Source organism: Denticeps clupeoides, chromosome 1 (assembly GCF_900700375.1).
Source record: "Denticeps clupeoides chromosome 1, fDenClu1.1, whole genome shotgun sequence".
In the NCBI taxonomy this organism is placed as follows: Eukaryota; Metazoa; Chordata; class Actinopteri; order Clupeiformes; family Denticipitidae; genus Denticeps; species Denticeps clupeoides.
In genome coordinates this window covers 15,463,009-15,488,661 of record NC_041707.1, presented here as the reverse complement: position 1 = coordinate 15,488,661, position 25,653 = coordinate 15,463,009, and the positions used below count along the sequence as shown (strand labels likewise).

General features: G+C 44.4%; 2 protein-coding genes across 3 annotated transcripts in view; both read left to right on the top strand.

Moving 5' to 3' along the window:
• plekhh1 (pleckstrin homology domain containing, family H (with MyTH4 domain) member 1) overlaps positions 1 to 2,448 on the top strand; it is a 28,877-nt gene extending 26,429 nt beyond the window's left edge. For both annotated transcript variants that reach the window (XM_028997593.1, XM_028997583.1), the window contains exon 30: positions 923 to 2,448. In XM_028997593.1, coding sequence (XP_028853426.1) covers positions 923 to 1,066 — 144 coding nt within the window. In that variant the 3' untranslated portion in view covers positions 1,067 to 2,448. The remainder of the gene's footprint in view (positions 1 to 922) is intronic.
• A 1,019-nt stretch (positions 2,449 to 3,467) lies between these two features.
• Positions 3,468 to 25,653, top strand: part of slc25a21 (solute carrier family 25 member 21) — a 68,947-nt gene continuing 46,761 nt past the window's right edge. Inside the window, exons 1-2 of the mRNA XM_028979227.1 lie at positions 3,468 to 3,543; positions 3,691 to 3,786. Of these exons, the coding sequence (XP_028835060.1) occupies positions 3,714 to 3,786 (73 nt within the window). The 5' untranslated portion in view covers positions 3,468 to 3,543; positions 3,691 to 3,713. The remainder of the gene's footprint in view (positions 3,544 to 3,690; positions 3,787 to 25,653) is intronic.

The following is a 25,653-nucleotide window of genomic DNA, read 5'->3' as shown; positions in this document are numbered from 1 at the left end:
TCCCAAGGAACCACCTTCATCCCATCTGTGTCTGGTTGTGTGTTAAACTTCAGTGAACCGGGGGTTTCAATCATCCTGCCAACAGCCTGTCACACCTGATTAAAATGGGCATCCAATGCTGCACTTCCCCTGCGCAACACTGCTTTATAGGCCATGGTGGGCAGCTGTGGGCAGGATCAAGTGTTGGGAAAATCAAAAGGGTGTAAACACCCACTCAGTGTGTGTATGTGTGTAGCTGGCTAATGGGTAAAACAGTGTTAACGCCCTCCTTTGTGTCCTTTAAATCAGCTTGCCAACAGGAAGGGCTAATGAGCTCCTCTGCGTTTCGCTTCTGTCTACTTATCGTTTTTCACCCATCAGCACTTCTCATTTTTTAACATCTTTCAGTCCACTCAATCCAAATCCAATAAAATTTTGGAGGGGTGGGGTTCAAGAAGCTGTAGATGTAGTTTCTGTAACTGGACTCTGCTGTACTGTGCAGGAGCATGGGGTTCACCTGTGTGTCATACGGAGCTCAGAGGCAGACGATTCTGAGTAAAATCTTGCTAAACAGACATGAGATTTATCTAAATAGAATAAGATAATCTAATTTGATCTAATGGGTAATTATGTATTATATATGTTTTTTATGCTCAGTTTTTTTTATTCATACATCTGTTTAAACCTTGTAATTTCTAAAACCACACTCAATAATTTATGCAGAATTTAAATAAAATGGTTACTTTGCTGAGTAATGTAATTTTATAAAAAAAAAAAAAATAGTTTATTTATGACAATGACACCCACCCTACAATCCCATATAGCAACATTCAGTTTAATAATATTTTTAGTCATAATTAAAAAGTTGGTTACAACAGTAGTCATTACTATGAAGCTATGAGATTAAACGCTGGTCTTTTTTTTCTGTGTCCAACTTGAGAAGATCCTAGAAGTGACCTTGCTGATGGTCAGCTACATGAACAACAGTGGCAGCCTCCCAGCTACCAGCCCCCAGACCCCGAGAAGGCCACAGCATATGGAAAATCACCATGTCTCCTTCACCTCAAAGGGCCCAACACTGCTGTGAATCCTTGACAGAGTGTTGTCCTCAGGACATTGGATTTTGTTTTTCCTATTAACCCTTCTTTTAGAAGATACAGAACACGAAAACCATGAAAAACATACTGACTGGCTCGCTTTGGACATAATCTCATCTTCTCACTGTCAGGCTTGATATTTTTTTCCCTCCAGACTCCTTATTACCCTGAAAGAAAGAATGAAAACAATTCTCCAGGCTAGGTAGTAATGAGCCGGCTGGAACACGGTGCGTCTGCAGACGGTGGGGATGCTGGAACGCTTGTGGACCGCCTGCTCAAGGAAGCAATTGGGCCTGAAAATGTTGGGGTTTGGGTTTGTGATTTATGGAAGTCGAGAGGTTTTTTTGGCCTGATCCACGTCCAGCTCACCCATTGTTTATTATTTTGCCTGTTAGGGTAAGCTGTGAGTTGGACCAGAGTATTTGACTGAAACAGGTTCTGCATTCATTACACAGCAGTACTACAACAGTGCCTTGTTTTTCCCTACAGACTTTTGAACGGTAGAGCAAATGCTTTAAAAAAAATTACATACTTTTTTTTTTAAATGCCACTATTATATTCAGGGATGCAAAAGATTTTTATGTTTTACTAGAGTACTTGAAAGATAGAAATACACATGAACATGTGTGTTTTATTCTAGCGTGAACACCATTGTGCGACAGGGTTCTTCAGCACAAAATTTAACAATTTACATGAGCGCATTTTAAACAGACCAGCATCTCCAGTTTTACGTCGTCAGGGATTGGCTGTGGCCTTTTTCATATTTCACATTCACATTAGCTAGTGACCATTTTGCACAGCCAAATCTATCCACATATAATTGAACATTTTAATGATCAAAAAAAGGCCTTTCCACACATCACACACTCCTGTTGAGGAAACAAGGAAATTAGGGGGAGGATAAAAAAAGACAAATTTACCAAACATTCCTCAAAAATAACATTTGTGACCTCTGTTGAGCCTGGTGGTTTTATTCTTCTTGGTAATTAAAAGAAAATCAGACTGGGGAAGAAAGTGGAGCAGAAGCAGTTCCAGTGACTTGAATTATTGCTTGGATGTGACCACTGTCATTTGTATATTTATTTGCTCTTAATTTTTTTTAGAATGTATAATTGTGTTTTTATATGAACTGGCATTAATCAAGTGCAGCAGTTCCAACTCCAGCTTGCGTGGTGCGTGTAAATGATTTTGGAACGAAATAGAACTGACTGTGACGACCCCCCCCCCCAAATGTCATTGGTTTTATTCGGGAGGAATAGACGTTGTTTGTTTTTTTTTTGTTTTTTTTTGTAGAAATACTGCATGATGGACACCGAGCTGCGACTTGTGGTGAAATGGGAGGTCTTACAATAAATAAGAAACAAAAAGTGAACAATGTCTGATTCATTTAATTTAAGTCAAACCAAAGCCCTAATGAAAACGATCGTTTATTTCGTTTTCCATATTTAAGTGTCGATAGATACTTTTAGAAATAGAATAAAGACCAAATGTAATGAGAAAAACAACAACACTGACATGTAAATGTGAGTGCTGTTTAAAACGTATTAAATTCTCTTTCCCTAAAAAAAAAGGCTTCATTTCATCAGCGCTGTTGCTCGTTGACAAAGGTCGTCGTACTAATGGCATTTTGCTGCCAGCGCCGCAATAAATTGCTTTATTTTTTAAAAAAGGAAAAACCATGTAGGCAAGCTGCAGCCTCCAGCTGCATCAGGAAATATAAAAGCTGCTTTTGCTGCATGCATAATGCATTCATATTCGACCGTGAACAGAATGAGACCGATAAACCGGCCAGATCGGGCCTGTCCAGGACCCGGGTTCGAGTGAACGTAGTTCCGGCCTGACAGCTCGATTGAACGACGGGAACGTGGCTCTTCGAATATCCTTCCGCGTGGGAAAACGTCGAGGGCGAAACGTCTACGCTTCTTAACTGTTGCAACGTAATTTCATCGAAGTGTCTCAGCGAGGCTTTTCTAACGCGATCATTTCCCGAACTGTAATCCATTCCGTGATCTGTACTGACCAGGCGCCCGCCAGAATTATATATCAATGCGCCGAGTTAATTGCAGTAATTATATATGCAACCAGCATCCATCCCGGTCGGGGACAGGGGACCGTACCTGCTCACCTGTGCAGGTGGAACCGGGACACGTAAAACCTTTTTATTTTACTTGCTGTTGAAATAAAGTGTCGTGGAAAACCGGGACATAAAAAAATGATTTGGTTATTTATAGAATAAATAGCAAACGTGTTTGTACTGCTTACGTACATTATGACATTGTACTATAATGTATATATTTCCGTATAAACCTGATTGCCGTGGCCTACATTCAAAAGGACGGTTCAATTTCATGAATGATTGTTTTTTTTTTTCCGAGCCGCGACTCGGAAATAGAACCGAGCGCGCAGGGCGCTTCCGACCGGGCCGACTTCACCGCCGCACCGCCGAACCTCCGCAGCGAGTCCCGCGGTAAGTTCGAGCGCCGAACCGTCAACAAAGTTACTAACAAGCGCCCGGAGGACGGGCTGTAAAAAAAAATATAAAATAAAAAATGAATAAACTCGGGAAACGCTGCACGGTCCACGCTGACCGACCCCGCGCCTCTCCGCTCCCCAGATCGGCCGCCCGGGCGGGAGAACATGGCCGGCGAGCGGGAGGGGAAGAGCTTCCTACGCGAGGCGTCGCACCAGGTCGTCGCGGGCGGGTCGGCGGGTGAGTAGAACCTCCCTCTCGGACGTGGCGCGCTGTTTATTCCGGCAGATCCGCTCCTTGTGGAATTAATACCGCCGGTACTGACACAATTAGTTCCGAGAGAAGGAAGCTCTTGCTGTGTCACCAGTTGTAAGCCTGGGATCTGATGGAGATTACAGAACAGGCCAAAAGTTTGGACACACCTTCTCATTCAGTGTGATTTCTTTACTTTCATGACCATCTACATTGGTAGATTCTCACTGAAGACATCAAAACTATGAATGAACACATGTGGAGTTACGTACTTAATAAAAAGTGGAGATCTGGCCTCCACAGTCACCGGACCTGAACCCAATCGAGATGGTTTGGGGTGAGCTGGACCGCAGAGTGAAGGCAAAGGGGCCAACAAGTGCTAAACACCTCTGGGAACTCCTTCAAGCCTGTTGGAAAACCATCTCAGGTGATGATCTCTTGAAGCTCATCGAGAGAATGCCAAGAGTGTGCAAAGCAGTAATCAGAGAAAAGGGCGGCTATTCTGAAGAAACTAGAATATAAAACATGTTCAGTTATTTCACCTTTTTATTTCAAGTACATAACTCCACATGTTCATTCATAGTTTTGATGCCTTCAGTGAGAATCTACCAATGTAAATGGTCATGAAAATAAAGAAAACACACTGAATAAGAAGGTGTGTCCAAACTTTTGACCTGTACCGTACATTCACTGATTAAAGAACCCCCAGAGCTATTGGAATTATGTATACATTAAATTTCCTGGGTTATGTTTGAACAAATTTTTTTAATTCTATCCTCTCATTAATTTGGTTCCCACCAGTTGTGTGCTTTTCCAAAAAAGCACACAACTTCAAATAAGTCCAGATCCCTTCAACTGTTTTCAAGTCTGTGAATACAGGTTTAAAGTGACGGAACGTTTAATTGGGGACCCACAGGTATTATGGGGCCTTTTAATCATCTGTAGTCTGTCTGAACGTGCACTTTTAAGTTCGAGGCCAAATGTGGAATAGTTTAAGCAGTTAAGGATTGATGTAGTTCAGCTTTTAGTGAAGTTTAATGTTTTATTGCGGATGTCCCATTTTCTACACCTGCAGTGTGGATGTGACTTGTCTGCCTGGACGTGGAATTTGCGCAACATGGTAATTTCTTTAGATTTGTTTCCTGCATAGTTCATTTAGCATACTACACGAGGGCAGTGATTTGCATAGTGGGTAAAGAAGCAGACCCTTAATCGGAAGGTTGCTGGTGCCACTGAGGACCGTCCCCACACACTGCTCCCCGGGCGCCTTTCATGGCTGCCCACTGCTCACCAAGGATAATGGGTAAAAAGCAGAGACCGCATTTCGTTGTGTCACCATGTGGTGTGCTTGCTGCGCTTTACCTTGACGACCACTTCACTAAGCCATTGTTTCCTCAAAAGTCTTGAATATGTTTGGTGTGCCAGGCCCAGCTCTGTGGTTGAATATTAGGAAATTATTAGCTATGAGGATGTTTGACTTTGTACTTCAGCTCAAAAGTCACAAATTGCACAATGCTGCAGAATTTATTTCCAGCCTCATGACCGTCATCGGAGTTCAGAGAGCTGTAGGCTCCTCTTCTGTTGTATATTCTATGCAGAACATTTCACAACATGACCCCACTCCTAATAGTTGTTAAAGGCCTAGATGAGTGGCCACTGCCACTTTGTACCCCAAAAGATCCATAAAAAAAAATCCCTCAATTTCCAGCTGAAAATGTGTATGGTTGAGCCCAGCATGTTTTGTTCCATCAGGTTTCAATCACTAGTTGGGCGAAGGCCCAGTGCCCATCAGAGCCATGGGCCCCAACCTTTTTGTCTCACCATGGTCTGCTGAAAGTGTCATTTCTCCAAGCTCTCCCTGATAATGAGGTCGGAAGGGGGTTGAAACCGTTGCTAATTCATGTGTGACCTCAGTGGCGGCTAAAATACGGCGACTCTTCACCTTGACCAAACTCATAACTTTATGCTTTTTTTTTTTTTTTTCCCCAGATCATCGTCCACCAGCTCATTTCTTCCCTTTAAATAGTTCAAATAGGCTTGTAATTCACTTCAGAGTCGAATAGACCCTGAATGAATAAAAAATGTTAATCAGAACATCTAAGGAGAGTGGAGGAATCTTCTTTCCTCAGCTGTCCCCACTGAGCCACCTGGCATGCTGAGATCACTACTGAACTGAACTGCTGGTTATGTTTGAATACAGTGAAACTTGCCGTTAATCATATCAGCTACATCACAAAATGAATCTATAAAACATGATGGCAGATTTGGTCATAAAATCTGAATATGTATATTAGATACACGACTGTAATAATGATCAGTGACTGTATTATTAATAAACAGTAATTCTGCAAATAATTAAGAAATGTTTACTTTACTCGGGTCAAAAAAAAAAAAAAAGGAGTTACATGCGCCCCCCTGGCGTCATTCCGGGCGTGAGTGTGAGCAGTTGAAAGTTCTTGGCAGCAATAGGGGGCGCTCAAGGCCTTCTGAATGTGTGTGCGTCCGTGTATGTGCGCATAGACTTGCTGTAGGCTTTTTAAAATGTTTTTTTTTTTTTTTTAAACTTGTCATCTCTCGATCTCACACAGACACACCAAGGAGAGTTAGATTTTCATGAGTGTGATTGTGTCATTGCATGTCTGAGGGAGTGTGTGTGTGTATGTACAGGGTGGTAGTAGCCTAGTGGGTAACACACTCGCCTATGAACCAGAAGACCCAGGTTCAAATCCCACTTTCTACCATTGTGTCCCTGAGCAAGACACTTAACCCTAAGTTGCTCCAGGGGGACTGTCCCCTGTAACTACTGATTGTAAGTCGCTCTGGATAAGGGCGTCTGGTAAATGGCGTACATTTATGTAAGTGTGTGTGTGCAAGAGGTTTAGTTGTCCTTCACGTTGTGGTTTTCGCTGTGTGATATTTTTTGGAACGCCGAGATCTGTATTATGATCATCAGTGTGTGTGTCAATTATCTACATAATTGACAAACTTGTGTAATTCACAGTGAGCTGTGAGTAAGCCAGGTGCTGAGTTTGTGTAAATGTGCGTTGTGAGTACATTATGAGCTGAGTGTTTGTTTACATGCTGACTCTTCAGAATGATGAGAAGTGGTTATATGAAATGTAGTGAGTTATGGCTTGTTGTAAATTATGAGCACCTAGTGAGTATAAATCAGGAGCAGCCATGTGACGGGCGGTGGCATGCGTGTATATGAATTATGGCTAGCCGGTGGTGTGCGGTTATAATAGGCTTTATATGTTAATTACAGGGGGGGGTAAATGCTCGCGTGTAAACGGACCCGTCCTGTGCAAATGGCGCGTGTCGCCAACACGTCCGCACGCAACGTTAGTATGATGGAGCGTTCCTCCGCTCCTCGTCCTGACCCTAATGAGTCTTTTAGCGGCGAGTCAAGGCCCAAGATCGGGCCGCGTCGAACAAATAAATCCGGCCAGAGGGAGTGGAGCGAACGGAAGTCCGACTTCAGGCCTGCCCCAATCAGGCCGGAATTAGAGTCTAATATTTATTTCCAGAAACAATCGGGTGTCGTTTAGCCGGGCTTTGATGGAACTCCCAGCAGACATATTGTAGACAGATGTTTATATGACCTCATGTTTGAAGTAATGTTAGCTTTGGCAGAGGACATAGCTAGTCCCCCTCTCGGCGAATCCGCGGATCCCGACGTTGAGGGGGTCCGAGCTGGAGTGGATCCACCCTGACGTCTGTACCTGCCGAGTACCTGGGTGTAAATGATGGGGAGGAGCTTCAAACGTGTTTATGCTGCGCTCATATTTGCGTTCCGGCCCACCTATCAGTCATACTTCTGCTTCTGCCAGACTGACAGGCGGCGGTTGGGTGGGGGAGGGGGGGGGCGTAACGGGGGCCACGCCGAGCAAACATTTAGGAAAACAAACAGCAGAAGATTTATCGAGCGCAAGAACTAATTACCTCCAGAGGAAATGTGAGGATCAGAATGCCACCAGAGATCTGCTGACTGCAACCAGGCATGTGCTGCAGCACACACACACACACACACACACACACACACACACTCACACGCTACAAATACACTCACCTAGCAACACACACCATTCAGGCCATGGTATGCAACTACACACTGCTCACAACTCCGCATCCTCACCATTCTGACCATTCAGTAGCTCATTACACACCGTGCGTGCTGACGCACTGTCCCCGCCCCCTCGCTGCTTCCTGAGGGTGCATGGGAGATGCCCATCTCTGGTTTGATGGTGCTGTGGAAGCAGGTGAGGTGTGTGTGTGTGTGTTGGAAGAGCTGGGACTTGGTTACAGATGAACCGCAGAGCGTCTGCATCGCGTCAGTGTTCAGCCACTCTTGATTTTCGTGTTCAGCTCTTTGTTTTTTTTTTTTGTTTTTTTTAATCTGGTAAGCGTCCTGTCGGCTGGAGGTTCCGAGTCTGGAGCTCCTAAATCAACTTGCGACGATGAGCAAGAATTATGCATCACAAACTGACCAGTGGAAGGTGGAGCCACACAACAGAGAAGCCATTTTCACTGTAAGAGCCGCAACTAACATTATGTTAATAAAACTTAACTCCGCTTCAGACTCTCATTTTGACACACTTACTGTATCGGAGATTTAGGCAAATACACCGATAAGGATCAATCTTATAGCTAATAGAAAATTATGATCTAGTTCTCTCCTGATCATTCCCTATTACACACACGCGTGTACACACACACACACACACACATCGCCCATCCATCATATGTCTCCGCTCGCTGTAAGCAATAACGGTAATTGCAGTGTTATGCTAAGGGCGGAATCAGGAGGGTAATTATGATCACTCGACATGGGAGGCACTGGCTCCAGCGCTGCCCCTGCCCCGGCCTTTTTGGGGCAATTATTCAAATGAGGGGCACCAGACGGAAAAAACACACAGCGGCTCTGTAACCGATCAGTTGGGCTAATGTCCGTATGCGTGATATCGCTAACCAATCACTTTGGGCTCATGATTGCACCCTTTACTTCTGCAGCCAATCACGGCTCACCCGTACATGTATACAGGATGTGGGAGTCCACTGTGTGTTTCCACTATATCATTTATGTCTGTGACTGGATGCATTGGCCATTGAGAGTGGAGCAGGGGCTGCAGTCCGTTTTACTTTTATCTTCTGCGATATGCCTACGGGTTTTATTAATGAGCTTTAGTGGCAGGTAGCGTTCGAATTTACCCAGTAGGATCAAATCCATGCCTCTTATTAAATTTCATATCAATACAAATACTCTTGTGTCCATGTGCGTTGCTGTATTTATTTATTTATTTATTTTAAATGAATAAAATCCTTTCTTTTTATGCAGTAACATTTTACATTTACAAGCATGTTTGCAAAAAAACTTTAGATATATCTATAACCTTGTAATGCCATATGGTGAAATGATAAATACATGTATTGTCCCATACCAATAAAACTTTGCCCTTTAAAAAGGGATTTTTTTTTTTTTTTTTTTTACGAACACTGTAACAACATTAAATAAATCTTCAAATCTGTTTTTGCTGAATAAAAAAACATCCTTAAATGAAAAGTCTAGATGGATGTTGCTGTATGACATTGAGCATAATAACTTCTGGTCCCATTATCATACACTGAGGAGCTCAGTAATAGTAATCATCCACACGTCCTCTACATCAAATGGGTTGAATATTTCTTTTGTGTGTTGCTTGTTGTGAACAAATCCATCCCATAATGCAACAGGTGGCAGCAATAAGAGAGCTCCATGAGCTAAGCTTTATATATATATATATGTGTGTGTGTGTAATATTTAATTATGTTACAATAGGACAAAGGAGAACTGATCATCCTAAACTGATCCAGGATTGTAGGAGTTTAGGATTCCAGGTCAGCATGTTTGTAACGTGTGCAATTAACTTACTGGTGATGAAACATCATAGTTATCAACAGTACATAAATCAAACACACATAATTGAAATGTTTCAATGATAACATATTTTCACTGAGTCTAGTTTATATATGTCCTTATATATCAGTGCTATGCATAATCGAGTTTTCAGAACATCTCTCACTGCAGAGGAACAACCTGCTGGTCGTGTGTTTGACACTGAGTGGACTGAATATTCAGCAAACCCCCATGAAGGAGCATTTTAAAGTCACTGGTGTTTTTCTTCTATAAAATCTATTTCATACACACAGGTTCTGGATGTGGAATCTACTTGTATATTGTGATTTGTATCTCGATTTGGTATTTAAACCAAGATTCAGTTCAAGCTAAATTGTGCAGCTCTTACTAGCCCTTTTCAATAATGGATAATAAGGAAATATTGCAATGTAAAGTATTTCAATTTTTATGTTTTATGAACCAGTCAAATCCAAAATTAGTTATTGCTAACATAAAACGAATATAAATTTGTTTGATACAATTGATTAACCCTCAGGACTATACTCGGGTACTCTTTCTGTACAAAAATGTACACACACAAAATCTGATATATAATATCTGATATTTTGCAATTGTGCCCCATAATGACCCATGATGGAGGGATCCAGTTGACTAAGTAATATATGGAAAAAAAACTAAATATTTATGTGAGTATTTTATGGAAGATTTAGTATGTGTATATTTTTGTACACGAAGAGTGCGAGAGGGTGCAAAAGATTAAATGTTGCAAAATGTAAAAAATACTAATGCAATCCAATACATTCTTTTGCTGATCTTTGACATAATCTCCCAACTATTTATTATATGGAAAATAGTTATTGTTTAATTCGAATTTTAATCAATTATGAGTGATTCAAATCATTAAACTGGCATTTCAAGGGTTAAATCCATTGATTGAATATTTCATAATTTTGTTGATTTAAGTGATTTCTTGAAGAAAAAAATTTGATTTAACAAGATTTTATGGCAGATTTTATGAGTGGTGCCAAAATGCATAACCAGAGTATGGATGACATCTAAGAGTAAAAAACACTGAGCGCCAAATGATTTTTTTTTTTTTTCTTTTTACAAAAATGCCTGAAGCGGGTACAGTGTGTATAACATTTCTCTTTAAAAATAAATGTTATTAATATTTTATTGGAAAAAATAAATTAACTTACACAATTAGTACAAAGTTTAAAGATGAGACACATAATCAATCACACCGCAAAGCATGATTGTGTGTCTTCCTCTCAGCTGAAACCACAGCGTCTGTAACTGAGACCCCGGACCCTCCCGGACGTTAACTGTATTAAGATGAATGGTGGCCGATGCCGATCAGGCCGTGATTTGTGAAACTCGGGAGGCGAATGGAGCTTTCGGGAGGAGAGGGGGGGGTCGTCTCCTCCTGAGGGCCCCAGTTTACTTAGATTCATGGGGATGAGATGTTTCGGGGAGGGACAGGGGCTTGATTGGACAAGACCCCTTCATCACAAAGAATAACTGACGAAGAAAGTGCTCATTTAGAGTTTGTTTAGCCTTTCCATAAACCACCAGGGAAGGAGGTTGGTTTAATAAAATTATACTGAACATAAAGAGAGAATTGCAGCGGTTTTCTTTATCATGTTTGAAATGATATCAATTTTAGGGTGGATATAAAGATATTTATAAAAAATAATCTAAATAAGAATCTCTTGGGTCATGGAAATGTTTTCATTTTCTTGCTCTCGTGCCAGGATGAGGGTGGGCCTGTCACAGCGCGGCAAAGGGAATCTGGGCCGCGGGTCACTGGAACAAGTCTGGCCCCATAACGAATTAGAGGAAGTTCTGCAAGTGATTTGAACTCTATTTTTATCCATTTTTTTTTTTTTTTTTTTGACTCACGATTTCATTTCAACCTGAGTTGCTGTTTACTAGCAGGAGTTAGTGTGAGCACTTTACCCAAAACCTGCTCTTATTTATGTATGCATGTGTTTAGCGTAGGTTTTAGAAAAAATATTTATTTAAAAGCCTTAGTGGGCTCTGGCCAAAACAGCTTTTGTGTGTGTGTGTGTGTGTGTGTGTGTGTGTGTGTGTATGTAGCACCAGAAGGGGCAGCAGTGGGCTGCAATCCTCTGTCTTTTCCCCCCATCTACACATCGTGAACACTCCACAACGTATTTTTTTGCGCATTTTTTTTTTTGACTCAGAATTATTGTTATAATTATACAGTAGTTGTAATCCAACCCAAATTCTGCATTGCCTGCTTCACTCTATAATAAAGCATAACATGATTATTAAACGTCACACATCATAATAACATCGTGATAATGATCCTACAGCGTGGTGTCAGATCGTGACTCTCTGCAAGGCATTATGGGAATCATGGTTAGAATGAAAGTGTAGAGTTCAGCACCTCAGGGGGAAAAAAAAAAGTGTGTGTTTTGGCATTAGTTTATGCCACGACTGGAGCGGCGGAGCATCTGCTGACCGGCTGAAGACCGTTTTCATATCTGGACCCCCAGACTGTGTGACGGGGTTGCTGGGCTGAATATGTGTGTACAGGAGGAGGGAGGGATTTCACTCGCAATCACAGCTCACCAGGAAGATCAGTCTGGCTCCGGTGAGGTCGGCGTGAACGTGGCGTTCCTGTGCGAATGATTATGTTGATTCACATTAATAAAAGTTTGTATTGAAACACATGTTGCTTCTGCAGCATTCAGATGAAATCAGTTTCTGCCAGGGGAATCGGTCAGGTCAAGTGTGTGTGTGTGTGTGTGTGTGTGTGTGTGTGAGTGTGAGTGAGTGAGTGAGTGATTGGGTACATGCTGATGTGACCTCTTGCTCCTGATTTCTTTAGGAAATGTTTTTTTTTTTTTTTTTGCTTGTAGTAAAATAATTAGTCAGATAAATGACCTTGACCTTCAGTAGCTTGCCAACCGGCAGAGGTCAGATGTGGAGGAACCATGTCTTGTTTGTGGGATCTTGCCTATACCCGTATTCTGATGTTGTTTCTGCTTCTTTCTTCTACGTATATCTTCTTGATTAGCTGTTGAGCTACATTTTGTAACCCAGATATCCTGCAGGAGCCGCTGGAACTGAGCAGCTGAGGATAGATCCAACAGAGGATGTTAGTATTTTGGATAAAAGTGTAATTTATTAATAATAATAGTAATGGCAGTAACAACAATAATAATTCATACATAATTAATCAAATAATAGCAATAGTGATAGTTACCTAAATACATACATGTTCCATTTAAATCATTAAATGTGCATATATATTAAAAATGATATCATCACAAGATATGAGTTTTCCAGTTGCTGCAGCAACGGAAAATTATGCTACAACAGGCACAATTTCAAACACTATGCTGGATTCCCGTCTGCTGAAATTTACAGGCTTTTGTCGTTCTGATTCTTTGGTCCATCCTTCACTTTTATTGCCTCCCTTTTCTCAGTTTGATTAAACAACCAGAGGCGGCTTCTCCATCCAAGGAACACAGCAGCGGTGTCGGCACACCAGTCATCCATATTCATGCTGCGTCCTGAACTGGACACTGATCTTATCACCAGTGTTGACCACAACCCTCCTCTTACGACTGCAGAAGAGCACGCCGTAAAAGTAAAATAATAAAAAAAAAAAAAAAGATTAATTGCTGACTTTTTTTTTTTCATTTGGATTTGGCTTAGTGGTGATATGGAGCCTTGCGTTTGATTCATGTCAGTTCCTAGACCAGTAGATACCTGGTCTATAAAACCTCATGTATCTTACTAAAGCCTCATAGCATTATACATTTTTGCCTTTTTGCCTGTTAGTTCACGGTCATACAAGGTTTTGAATCGGAATTTTTCCTCAAGCACCTTGTACGGTTTTCCTTCTTGAAACATTGCAAAATTGAGAAAGGGACATTTTTCTCTGTTCTGTGTGTGTGTGTGTGTGTGTGTGTGTGTGTGAGTGTGTGTATGTGGGCACAGTTACTGCTCATCTGAAAACAACGGACGGCCTCTGCCAAGCTTCTCGGCTAATTAGCTCTGCACTTCACACGGTCCGCAGCATCAAAGGCCAACGGAAAACTGATGTTTCCCAAAATTCCTGGGACCCGTTTACGGGATTTACTGGTGTTCCCTGTTGAAAGTCGCCACTTAATGAGAGCGTTCTTCTTCGGACCCATTAACGTTAAACAGCTAATTGGCTTCACTCTCCACTGACAAGCGGAGTGACAGCAGAGGGAACGCGCCCGAAGCCGCCATGACGGCTGAATGAGCAGCGGGCATTTCCACCGATCGGAGAGGGAAATGAAGCATTCGTTAATCCGATCTGTTCTCTCGATCCACCTCTGACTGTGAAATGGGAAATGTGGCACTGGAACTAATGGGGTATCAAAGGTTCCACTTGCTGTTATACAACCCAGTGGTGCTTAGGGGGCAGGTTTAAGTACAATGATACTAATTGTATTGTGCGACACTGACAGCGTTATACTCTATACACACCACCAACTATTCTACGGAGGGTAAGAACGATCTTCTAAACGTACAAAGATTTTTGTCTCATGAACCTGGTTCTTCAGAGTTTCCTCTTCATTTTTTTTTTTCTGCTTTCCACGCCTCGTGAGGCTGATTAATGACTAGAAAAGAAAAAGTTTTTTTTTTTTTATGTGCACTACAAATCCTCGTGCTTCTTTCTCTCCTGGTTTGAGGCGTTCCATTTTGTTGTGCAGAAATAGTCCGAAAACGGAGAGACGAGTAGGCGTGTCTGCGCTTTTGGCCGGTGGTGTGTCATCAGAGGACCGATCAGCGGCGCTGAAGCATAAAACATTGTGACAGGATGTGTTTTTACTGCCCTCTCTGATCAGTGCAGTCGTCTCCAAAGGCTGGTGGAGAAGGAACAAGGAGAACTGGAGTCGCCGCTGGATCACGATGGTCCGAGTTCCTGTAACTGTCATTCTTCCCACCCCACTCCCCGTCACGGCCCCGAACTACAGACGAGCGACCCCTTTTTTTGCTCAAAAGGTACCCAAGTGGATCCCCCCCCGGACCGCCTGGCGGCTTTCAGCAGCCGCTACCTGTACGTCGCCGCCTCTCGTCACCACCGCCTCCCTCCTCGTGTGCAGCGCGAGCAGCGCAGCCGACTGGAACATGTGTCTCCAATTTGAATATCCGTCCCCCCCACAGACGGACCGGGCCGGGGGGGGGGACGGGACGCGGGGAAGTGCTATTGCCTGAGAAGCGGCGACTGGCGTAAGAATAATTTGCGTTAAGTAGCCGGCCGATCTGTTTGTTACGTTAGAGCTGACAGTTTGTTTGTGTTTCTTGTGCGCCGTGATGGATGGGCGGGAGTTGATGCTAATTAGCCTAAATTGTCGCTAAGAATGCGGCTCTTTCCCCCGGCCAGTTCCCATTGTTGCCGCCTCTTCGCACTTTGGGCCTAATCGAACGGAGCTGGAGCTCATTCATCATCACATGGGGCGACAGCGGCGGGAGGAGAACTTTCCCCCCTTTTTTTTTTTCATGAAAGGCAGAGTCCAGCCTCCCATGAAGTGGGTGTTTTGTCCATCAAGCGTCCGAGGAAATTTAGCAACATCTGAACCTTCCACCTGCCCGTTTCACGCGCAAACCTAACCCAGAAACCAAAGGGCCGCTTTACGGGCAGACGTTAAAAATCCAGATCTCCGCGTATTCGCTGGTGTCCAGCAGCGCGGTCTGGAAGTCTGGACACTCCAACTTGTGTGTGAGAAACTGCGCTTTTATAGCAGAAAAAGTTTTTATTTTTTAGCCAGTGGCTGCACACACATCATGATTATAGTTTGATTATCACGCAGTCCGCAGTATCGTGTTATTACAGTCGTAAAACGAAGATTTTATAATGTAACAAATTCCCACCCCTGGTGGTGACGCCGCGTCCAAAACACCTTCAAATCGCATTTGAAAAAGCGGTGTAGGATTTTCCTGCCCATACTATGGTTTTGCCGAAAAGTTTTCTGTGCAGCTAAGTGCATTTAATCCTAAATTCTCTTTATGATTAAATTGGTCCGCCAAAACGTACTACCGTCTAATGGTTTGTTGTATGAATGTTAGTTTATGGTAACAGGTCATTTGGCCGTCAGGTCTTTATAACTTTTCGTCATCGTCCCCCCCCCCCCTCGGTGGGGCGTCCACTCAGTGTCACTCACCTTAATTTGTTTTCGTTTCTTTTCCCCCCTCGTTTATTTTTCTCGCTCTGCAGTTTTTCCTGCTACAGGAACCCGTGGAAAAAATGAGGAAATGACTTTTTCTCCTACACCCCGACCAGTAAAAAGCACGAGCCGCAGCTACACCCGAACCGGCACCACCTCCCGCACCCCCCCGTTCACGTTTTGGGGCTGCGCTGCTGTACGTGTTGGTTGGGCCGTGTTTGTAATGACGGGACTAAGTCTGGTATTTATAATAATGTTATTATCAGTGCTGAGGATGGTTTGTATGCACGCTGTAGCGTGAGATTCAGATTTACATCCGCCGCGCTGCTGCTGGGTTGTGTTACAAGCGGTGGCCTGACATCCCGGTCTGGCCTGGACGCACCTCACGTCTGACCCCCGAAGGCACGGCCCACCCCCAAGAGAGAGCTGACCCAGGGCCTGTTTGCAGCGCGCGTGTGTTTGTGCCAATGAAAAACACAGCCCATATGTTTGTCATTAACCCTGTCCGTACGTACACACACACACACACACACACACACACACACACACACACTTGCATAAAGGATATTCGCCGAACTGCTGTAGCTAACAGAAGAGAACAGAATGTTTGAGGTGGATGTTTCTGGCCTGTAGGGGGTGTGAGGCTTGTGGGTTCTTCGTGTGACGCTGAACACATCAGTATCTGCCCTGTTCACGGTGCAGCCAGCGACTTCGCAGTCACAACACAGCACGACCTACTGACCCCCGAGAGCTGAAGTTGCTCCTGACTGTTGCTCTGTGTGGAACAATCGAAGCCCACCGATGCAAATTCAGAGCTTCTGGTTGAAGTTCAGCAGGTGGATCAGAGAAGGCGCACGTCGTTCGGCATTCACCGATGATGTGATCTGATAAATGAGCAACACGAAAATGGCGAGAGTTTGCAGTCGAGCTCTGGGTTGGGAAGTCGGAGGAAACTTGTGTTCTAGACATGCAGGGTTTAGGGGGGTTGGGTTTGAGTTTTATGTGGTTGGGGTGGGGCGTGCTGCTCTTACTGTAATAATGGTATGCTTTAGAGAAGGACTGTGTGTGTGTGTGTGTGTGTGTGTGTGTGTGTGTGCGCGTTGAGGGTCATTTGGAGGAAGTGAGTTGTACTCAGATGAGCGAGAGTGAAACCTGATCTTGATTGAGTTAAAGGAAAGGAAAAGTGAGCCTGAGGCTCAGCGTGAGACACTGTGTGTGTGTGTGTGTGTACGCATATTCTTGTCCTGACCACTTGACTAATTACTGTTGGTGACTGAACACGCCTGCACCTCTCATCCGTCAGGTACTAGACTCAGAGTTGTGGACGTGCCCTGTGATGCTCGGATCATCTAACAGCCAGGCCTGAGTCTTGCTGCCGTGATCATGAGATTAGAATTCAATTAGAATTAAAATGCTGAGAGCTTCAAAATCGGAGCGAGACGTGTGTGATTTTTAAGCACAGCTTGTGAAGACTTTAAAAGTGTGGGAAAATCAGGCAACCCTCCCACCCCCCCTCTCACGCTCTCTCCTTCGCTTTCTCTCTCTCTCTGCCCCTCCCTCCTCCTGTACTGGGCCATAAACAGAAGCAGATGCCGTAAAGTTTACAGAAATCAGAAACATTTTCCTCTTTCCCCTGCATTCTTCTAAACACTTAGCAAACGAGCTTTGAAGTCACCCAAGTAATGTAGTCTGTGTGGGAGACTAGACGATAGGATCTTTCTGAGTGCCAGAGCGAGGAGGAGGAGCGCCTGTCAGACGAGGGGATGAAGGCTTCGGCCTGCATCAGGTTTGTGTGTGTGCGTGTGTGTGTTTGTGTGTGTTGTAGGATGGTCGTAGCCTAGTGGGTAACACACTCGCCTATGAACCAGAAGACCCAGGTTCAAATCCCACTTACTACCATTGTGTCCCTGAGCAATTTGCTCCGGGGGGGGCGGGACTGTCCCTGTAACTACTGATTGTAAGTCATTCTGGATAAGGGCGTCTGATAAACGCTGTAAATGTAAATGTTGTAGTGACTGACTAATAATCCTAATGTAAGATTGTTGCTTTTTTGTCATTAACCAAGATTGCGCAAACACACTTTGTCTTGTCCAAAAAGTAATAAATCTGTCACGTGTGTTCAGGGGCAGTGGTGGCCTAGCAGTTAAGGAAGTGGCCCCGTAATCAGAAGGTTGCCTATTCTAATCCAGAGCCACCAAGGTGCCACTCAGGTGCCACTGAGCAAAGCACCGTCCCCACACACTGCTCCCACTGCTCACCAAGGGTGATGGTTAAAAGCAGAGGTCACATTTTGTTGTGCCACCATGTGCTGTGCTGCAGTGTATCACAATGACAGTCACTTCACTTTCTTTTAAAAATAATATGTAACTACCAATGTGTGTTAAAAGAAGGGACAATGAAGACATTTGTCTCACAAGATTAAGAACAAATACACAAAAGCAAATAGATTCACTTGTTTTTATAAACGTTTACGACGTACTTATTTTTTTGTGTGATTTTCCAGTAAGACATAAAATAAGTAAGTCATAATCATAATGCTTCAGTTTTTTTTTTTATGGTTCCGACTCTTAAAAAACACCATTATAGTATGTTGATCCCTGCGTGTTTTATGTAGATCTAAATATTCTGTTTTATTGGTCAGACACAGTGGGTTTTTTTTTTGTTCCCGTCTCTGAAGGGAAGTTTAATTCCCTTCAGAGACGTTCTTTAAGACTGAGCTATTGCCTGTTTTTTTTTTTGTGTGTGGGTGTGCAGTGGGGTACAAGTATCAGTATGTGTGAAGCTCATTATATAAAAAAAAAAGATTTACAGACGTCTTTCTTAGTGTGGGTCCTCCTGTCTGCTTTTCTGGAGGGTGCGTGTGTTTGGATTTGAGGTCCACGTGTCTTGCTGTGTTTTGATTGGCTCTCATCACGGGTGATGCTGCGCCTCGGGTGTGTTTTACTGGAGGACGGGGAGGGCCGGGTCATAAAGACTCCACACTTTCCAGCCATTCATCTGCTGTGCCTATGTGTGTGAGGCAGAAAGACAGCAAGCCTCATTAAATCACACTGGTCCATGTTGGTTGTTCATGGCATGACAGCTCGGATCTTCACTCTGTGTGTGTGTGTGTGTGTGTGTGTGTGTGTGTGTGTGTGTGTGTGTGTGTGTGTGTGTGTGTGTGCGCGCGCCATCTCCCATCCTCCCCATTATGAATGCATGTAGTTTATGTTTATTCCAATGATGCTGAGTGAGGAGGTTTCGTGATCGTGGACAGATGGATGGAGCGAGCGAGGAGTATGGAGAAGGAGGAGAGGACGATGGAGAGGTCAGAAGGTTACTCCTCCTCCTCCTCTGTCTCCCTTCTCCTGGACTGTGAAACACAGCTGAGAAGGTTTAAACAAACACTGCAGAGGGGCTTCACACTGGAGGTCTGGGTGTGTGTTATGGAAAGGTGTGAAGTCTTCCTTCAGCTGTGTGTGTGTGTGTGTGTGTGTGTGTGTGTTCTTTACAAAAGTAAAAACATTCCTTTGGTTTCTAAGGTAACGTTTGGCTTATGCCTCATCGAAATGAACACGTTCTGAACGCCATGTGCGCTTTTGCCACGTTTGACATTGTTTAATGCTCATAGCTGTTTAATGTTCCTCGGGATTTCGGCAGAAACTGATGCCAAGAAAGCGTTGCATGCAACGTTTATGTGACACCCTACGAACGTGCAGCCGACCGAACGCAGAACGCCCGTGTGGGCGCTTTGATTTGCTCCAATGAGCAGAAGAATGGTCAGCGTTCAGTCTGCGACACCTGATGCCAGGAACGCCACAAAAAAAGAAAAAAAAAAAACGCCTGGTTCAGACGTCTGTGTGAATGAGACCTGAGTATTAGTCATCTCAACGTAGGCATCATTCATGCTACACACCTATTCAATCTCACAATCGTCTGAATAATAATAGATCGCATAGGTATTTGTGTGTAGTGACTGGGTTTGCGACATGGTTTGATCCTGTGAGGTTATGTAACGTGGTCTTGTGTCTTTTTCTCTCTGCATTGTGTTCAGCTTCAGTGGGTGAGGTTTTTTTTTTTTTGTAACACAACGTGCAGCAGAAATATTCATCAGTTAAATGCTCTGTGTGTGTGTGTGTGTGTGTGTGTGTGGTTTGGGTTTTGTAGTTATGAGAATGAATTTATGCCAGGTACGTAGTGATTAGGGCAGATAAGCAGTTGCCCTCCACCCCTCCCTGTGTGTGTGTGTGTGTGTGTGTGTGTGTATGCGTGTGGGCCGCCCGAGTAACATGATTATTCTTTAAGATTCTATTTATATAAAAAAAAAAAAAGTCAGAGACATAAACACAACATAGCCCAGATAAAGCTGGATCTGATGGATGCTGAAGTCTCTCCTCAGGCAGCTCACATGTTCTAAAGTACACCAAACACACACACACACACACACACAATGCACTTTAACTCATTTCTTTTTGTGTTGCATCCCACAGTTAAAACTGTTTAATTTAGATAAATTCCAAACTCTCCAAATCACCAGTATGCAGCCTGAAGTCCAATTTTTATTGAAGTTCATGTGGAAATTTCATAAAAGGTTTGAGGCTGGATCAAGGCTGTGTGTGTGTGTGTGTGCGTGTGTGCGTGTGCACATGTAGGGTGAAAGGCCGGCTCTAAATCTGTAAAAGTGATGTGGGGAGAGAGGGATGCTAGAATAACACGCTTTACCCTCTCTTACTTCGCTCCTGATCACAGTAAAAGCTGACGAATGGCACAGCAAGAGACGCAATCTTAACTGTGAAATAATCTGCACGTAACCGATCCTCCATCATTGCGGTGTTTGCTGCATCGCGAGACTCCCGTACAACATAAAATACTACCAGCTTCTCCAAATGAAACGGCGGGGCTGGTAAAACAAGTCTGATCTATAGAGGTGCCATCTTGCAATTTACAGGACCTAAAGGACTGGCCGCGAATGTCTTTCGGGGGCAGGAGGGGGACCTAAACAGCATCAGACAGCTGGTTTTAATGTTGCAGCTGATTGATGGAAATATTCCCTTTTGAATGGGGCACATTGTTCTTGCGTTTGTTGAGGTTAGTCCGTGCGGTCTACGCGCCATCACTGTTTTGTTTGAAAGGAGCTTCGTGTAATCGAATGAACATCTTACAGAACGTTTTCCAAAACGGCCCGGCCGTATGGGGAACCTGTCAGAGTTGCGCGGCGCGATGAAACGTATGAAGAAGTGGCCCGACCGAGCCCCCCTCTGCCCACCCTCTCCACACGTCACTCCGCTCTCCGGGCTTTTTGGGCCTCCGGAACGGGCCCGGTGACGTGTGCACTCGTGTGTACTCGTGTGTACTTTGATGCCAAATTGCAAAAGTGTGTGTGTGCGAGCGAGCAAGAGAGAGGGGGGCGTTTTGGCTTTGCGTGCCTCTAGAAAACTAGAGGCTGTGCGTGTGTGTGTGTGTGTGTGTGTGTGTGTGGCTTTCAGTGGATGGAAAAGTGCCTTCTCTCAAGCTCTTGTAGGGTAATAATCACTTAACCCAAATCAGGGGCAATCAGAGTCCTGGCTCCAGCTGGAGGGGGAAAGAACGCCAGAGCGAGGAGGAGAAAGAGAGGGCGGCCGCGATGCTTCGTCCCCCCTTTCTGGTAGCTCTACCGCCAAATCATTGTTTTGTGTGCGTTCATTGATGGAAAATTTTTCTTTTGCTTTTAGTTTTATTAGATCCAATTAAAAATTTTTTTTTTTTTTTTTTTTGAGTTCATAGTATCGATTGTATTTATTGCAATTTGTCCTGAACAAGACGTGTGTGTCTCGCAGCATTTAAGAAAAGTTTCTCATTCACTTAATCAATAATGGATCACACAGGCGTGTGTGTGTGTGTGTGTGTGTGTGTGTACGGAAGGGTTCTGCATCTGCCCCTCATTTTGGATGGAGGACGAGAAAAGGGAGGGCGAGATGCCATCCGATCGGTGGTATTTACAGCCCCGCGCAACTCAATTTTACACTGTTTACATCCAAACAGTTCCTTCAGTCTCATTCGGGGTCTCCGCCGTGTGTTTTGTGTTTTCCATTTCCATCAGAACAACGTGACTCGCCTTCAGAACCTGAACCACCCACAGCGGTTCAGAAACAATCATTCCCTCAAATTAAATACACACACACACACACACACACACACAGAAAGATCAAAGAATTGCATTTTTATTTCTTGGCTGCTCTGTGTTTAATTTCAAAATTCTCGCTCTGTGCTGAGACTGACCCTGCTAGGGTGAAAGCGTGAGAATTTCTGTGGCCCACACTAAAATGATGCTGTGTCAACAAAGCAGAAGCAGCCATTCTGCTGTGTGTGTGTGTGTGTGTGTGTGTGTGTGTGTGTGTGTGTGTGTGTGTCTGTGTGTGAGGGAAGGAAGTAAATTATGTCTGTTTTCTCTTCTCCGTTTATTAATGACCACTCTTGCTCCGTAATTAACCTCATGATGCTGCTGGACCGCACTCAGGGAACTGTGTGTGTGAGAAGAGGAGAAGGTGTATGGGAAGAGGAGGAGTCTTTACTATAAATAGGTATTGTCTAATGAGATCAAATTTGGTCTATTTAAAACTATGCATGTATTAAGTAAAAAAAAGGCAATAGTTCAGTCAAACACACCCCCACACTTACAGACAGACATTGATTTGGAAATAAAGCCTCTCACTGTTTTGCTTGTGTGGTGTGTGTGTGTGCGTGCGTGTGCATGGAGAAGTGTTGAAGTGGAACAAAAAGACAGATTATATGGACACCTGCTCCCCTGCGAGTGACCCAGAGTTGGTATACACACACACACACACACACACACACACTCATGCACTCATTAATGGGCTGTCTGGCTTGTTCTTGTTTCTCTCTTGCTAGTCTAATGCACACCTACACACACGTCGATACTTCATGTGAGACATGCGTTTGGTGGTTCACGCGCACAGTGTGTGTGTGTATGCAGTTCTTGATAACTGATGCTGTGTGTGTGTGTGTGTGTGTGTGTGTGTGTGCTTCTCGTTCTGAACGTGCCCCAGTCCTGTTGACTTTAGCGCTCAGAGCCGCCATCAATCATCCTGCTGCTGAAGTCTCACACGGCTGCTAAACGCAGAGCGTGTAGGAACCAGCCCCGTCTGAGAGAAAGCAAAACATCCCTCTCTCCACCCCACACACACAGGAACATGCATGCATACGTACACACGCTGCCTCTACTCTTCCTGCATTGGAATGTGGTCCGCTGTGGCCATGTGGATGAAATGAAACACAAGGATGGTTGATAAACAAGAATTTGTTCAAATTCTGGTGCACTTTAGCAATAATTCGTTTTCATTTTGTACCTTTATGTGCAACTGAGAAAAAGCACCAAAGATACATGCATACACAGCGTGTTGGCGTGAAGTCCAATAGGACCCCCCTAGTACATCGTCTTTGTCAGGACTGTGGCGTTCCGGACCGGCGTGTGAGTCGTGCGTCTGCGTGTTCCCGATTTCCTAATCGCTCTCGCCTCCTTTCCACTGTATGGCTGCCCGGCCATTGTATGTGTCCCCTACTCCACATCTACGTGGATTGTATGTTGTATTGTCCTTGTATCATGTAGTCTTACTGAACCCTGTCTTGTGAAGTCGAGCAATTGAGTCCTCCTTCCGTGTCATGTGACCGCTTACATTTAGATTATTTATCAGACGCCCTTATCCAGAGCAACATACAATCAGTATTTACAGGGACAGTCCCCCCCCCTGGAGCAACTTAGGGTTAAGTGTCTTGCTCAGGGACACAATGGTAGTAAGTGGGATTTGAACCTGGGTCTTCTGCTTCATAGGCGAGTGTGTTACCCACTAGGCTCCAACCACCCTGGCCAGGGCCGTGACGGTGCTTTTTATTGAGGATGATGCAGATAAACCAGTTTAGCCTAAAATAACTAACATTAGCATGTTTTATATATATTAGAACCGTATATGTTTTTTTGCGATGTGTTTCATTAAACTCAAATTAGTTCTCCAACAGATTTTAATCCCATTACCTCCATGTGTTGTGTGTGTGTGTGTGTGTGTGTGTTTTGTCTTTACTGATTCAGTTGCTGATCTCCACTGTGGAAAAATAAATCAGAACCATGTTCCTTTGGTTCCCAGGGTTACATTTTTAAATGTTCTAACTAAAAATATATTAGTTGTTAATTTTTTTACCTTGGTCTCTCAACAATGGTCAATTGGTTTGTGTGTGTGTGTGTGTGTCCCTCTGCTCCTGTATTGGGAGCAGGTTTAGTTTTGAATTATGCTTAATCAGATGCCAGTGGGCTGATCTGCAGCTTTGTGTCAATTCCACGCTGTTTCCTCAACATCACTCTGGATACGGGAGGGTGGGGGTCTCTACAGGTGGTTCGCCACCCATTCATCCATCCCTTCACTCATCCTGTCTCCGAACAGTCGTACTCCATGTCTTTCTTCGCATTTAATACGGAGATGAGCATCAGGGAATTAATCAATTAAAACACGCGTGCACACACACACACACACACACACACACACACACACACACACACACACACACACACACACACGTCTACACACACCGCTGACCAGCCCACCCAGTTAGTGTGGGAGCAGCCCTTCATTTTTCTTTACTCTGTGGACCTGGATACGTGTGTGTGTGTGTGTGTGTGTGTGTGTGTGTGTGTGTCAGAGATCAAGCCCTGTCTGATTCCCGATCCTCTCCACCTCTCTGGTGAAAGGCAGCATTATAATTTAAATTTTTTTTTCCATGACCTAAAGCCAAGGTGCTGTGTTTGTGTGTGTGTGTGTGTGTGTGTGTGTGTGTGTGGGAGTGCGCGTGCGCACGCATTATGACTTTCCATGACCTCTGGCCAGAATCCGCAGCTCTGTGGCCCTGCAGACGTTGTTTGGACAACAGTGGTGCACATGTTGGTGGGACGGGGCCATGCAGTCCATTGGCCGGGTGAGTGTGAGTGAGAGAGAGCAGCGTGATGGATTTAAGACCCTTTCATTGCAGAGGGTCTCAGGATGGTGTGGACTCGGTTCACCCAGTGACTCCCACTGCTGCTGGAACATTTGATTCCTGTCTGTGTGTGTGTGTGTGTGTGTGTGTGTGTGTGTGTGTGTGTGTGTGTGTGTGTGTGATTTATCTGTATCTCACCGCGTCTGTTTTAAGGTTTGCTTTGCAGGCATCCGAGCATCTCGGTTTTACGCCTGTGACTAATACATGTACATTTGGCGTAATATGTTGTAGTTTATGAGCTGTCTAATGATGAAGGCTGTTTGGTCAGCCCCACCGGGAGAGAACATTCCAGAACAGCTCTTAAATTCTCTCCCCACCCCCGACCCCCCCGACCCCCCCCCCGCTCTCATTTCTGATATCACAACCAAGCCCGAAAATAAAAGGAGCCGCAGCACTTCCTCCCAGGTCCTCGCTCTCGGCACACGAGCGCTGCGCGTCAGCACATGTGTCTCTGTGCAGGCTTCACCTCATGCATGACATTTTAATAACTGCATCATCCGCTCTGGATGCAGACGGATCTGCGGCCGCTACAAAAATAATTCAATAACTGTTCAAAATAAAACACAGCATCGTCCGAGCGCGCCGATGAAAGCGCTGCTCCGCCACTTTTAAACGGCTCCAGTTTTCCCGGGGCGGCGTGGAGCTCTAATCCCGCAGTAATGGGGGATTATTCCATAACGCCGATCTGTGGGGTGAAGAAAGGGAACAGAATGAAGCTGCGGGTGGTGAAACGGATACGTCCCGCTCCTCCCCCGGCCCTCTCTCCGGCGAGCGGGCCGGGGCGGCCAT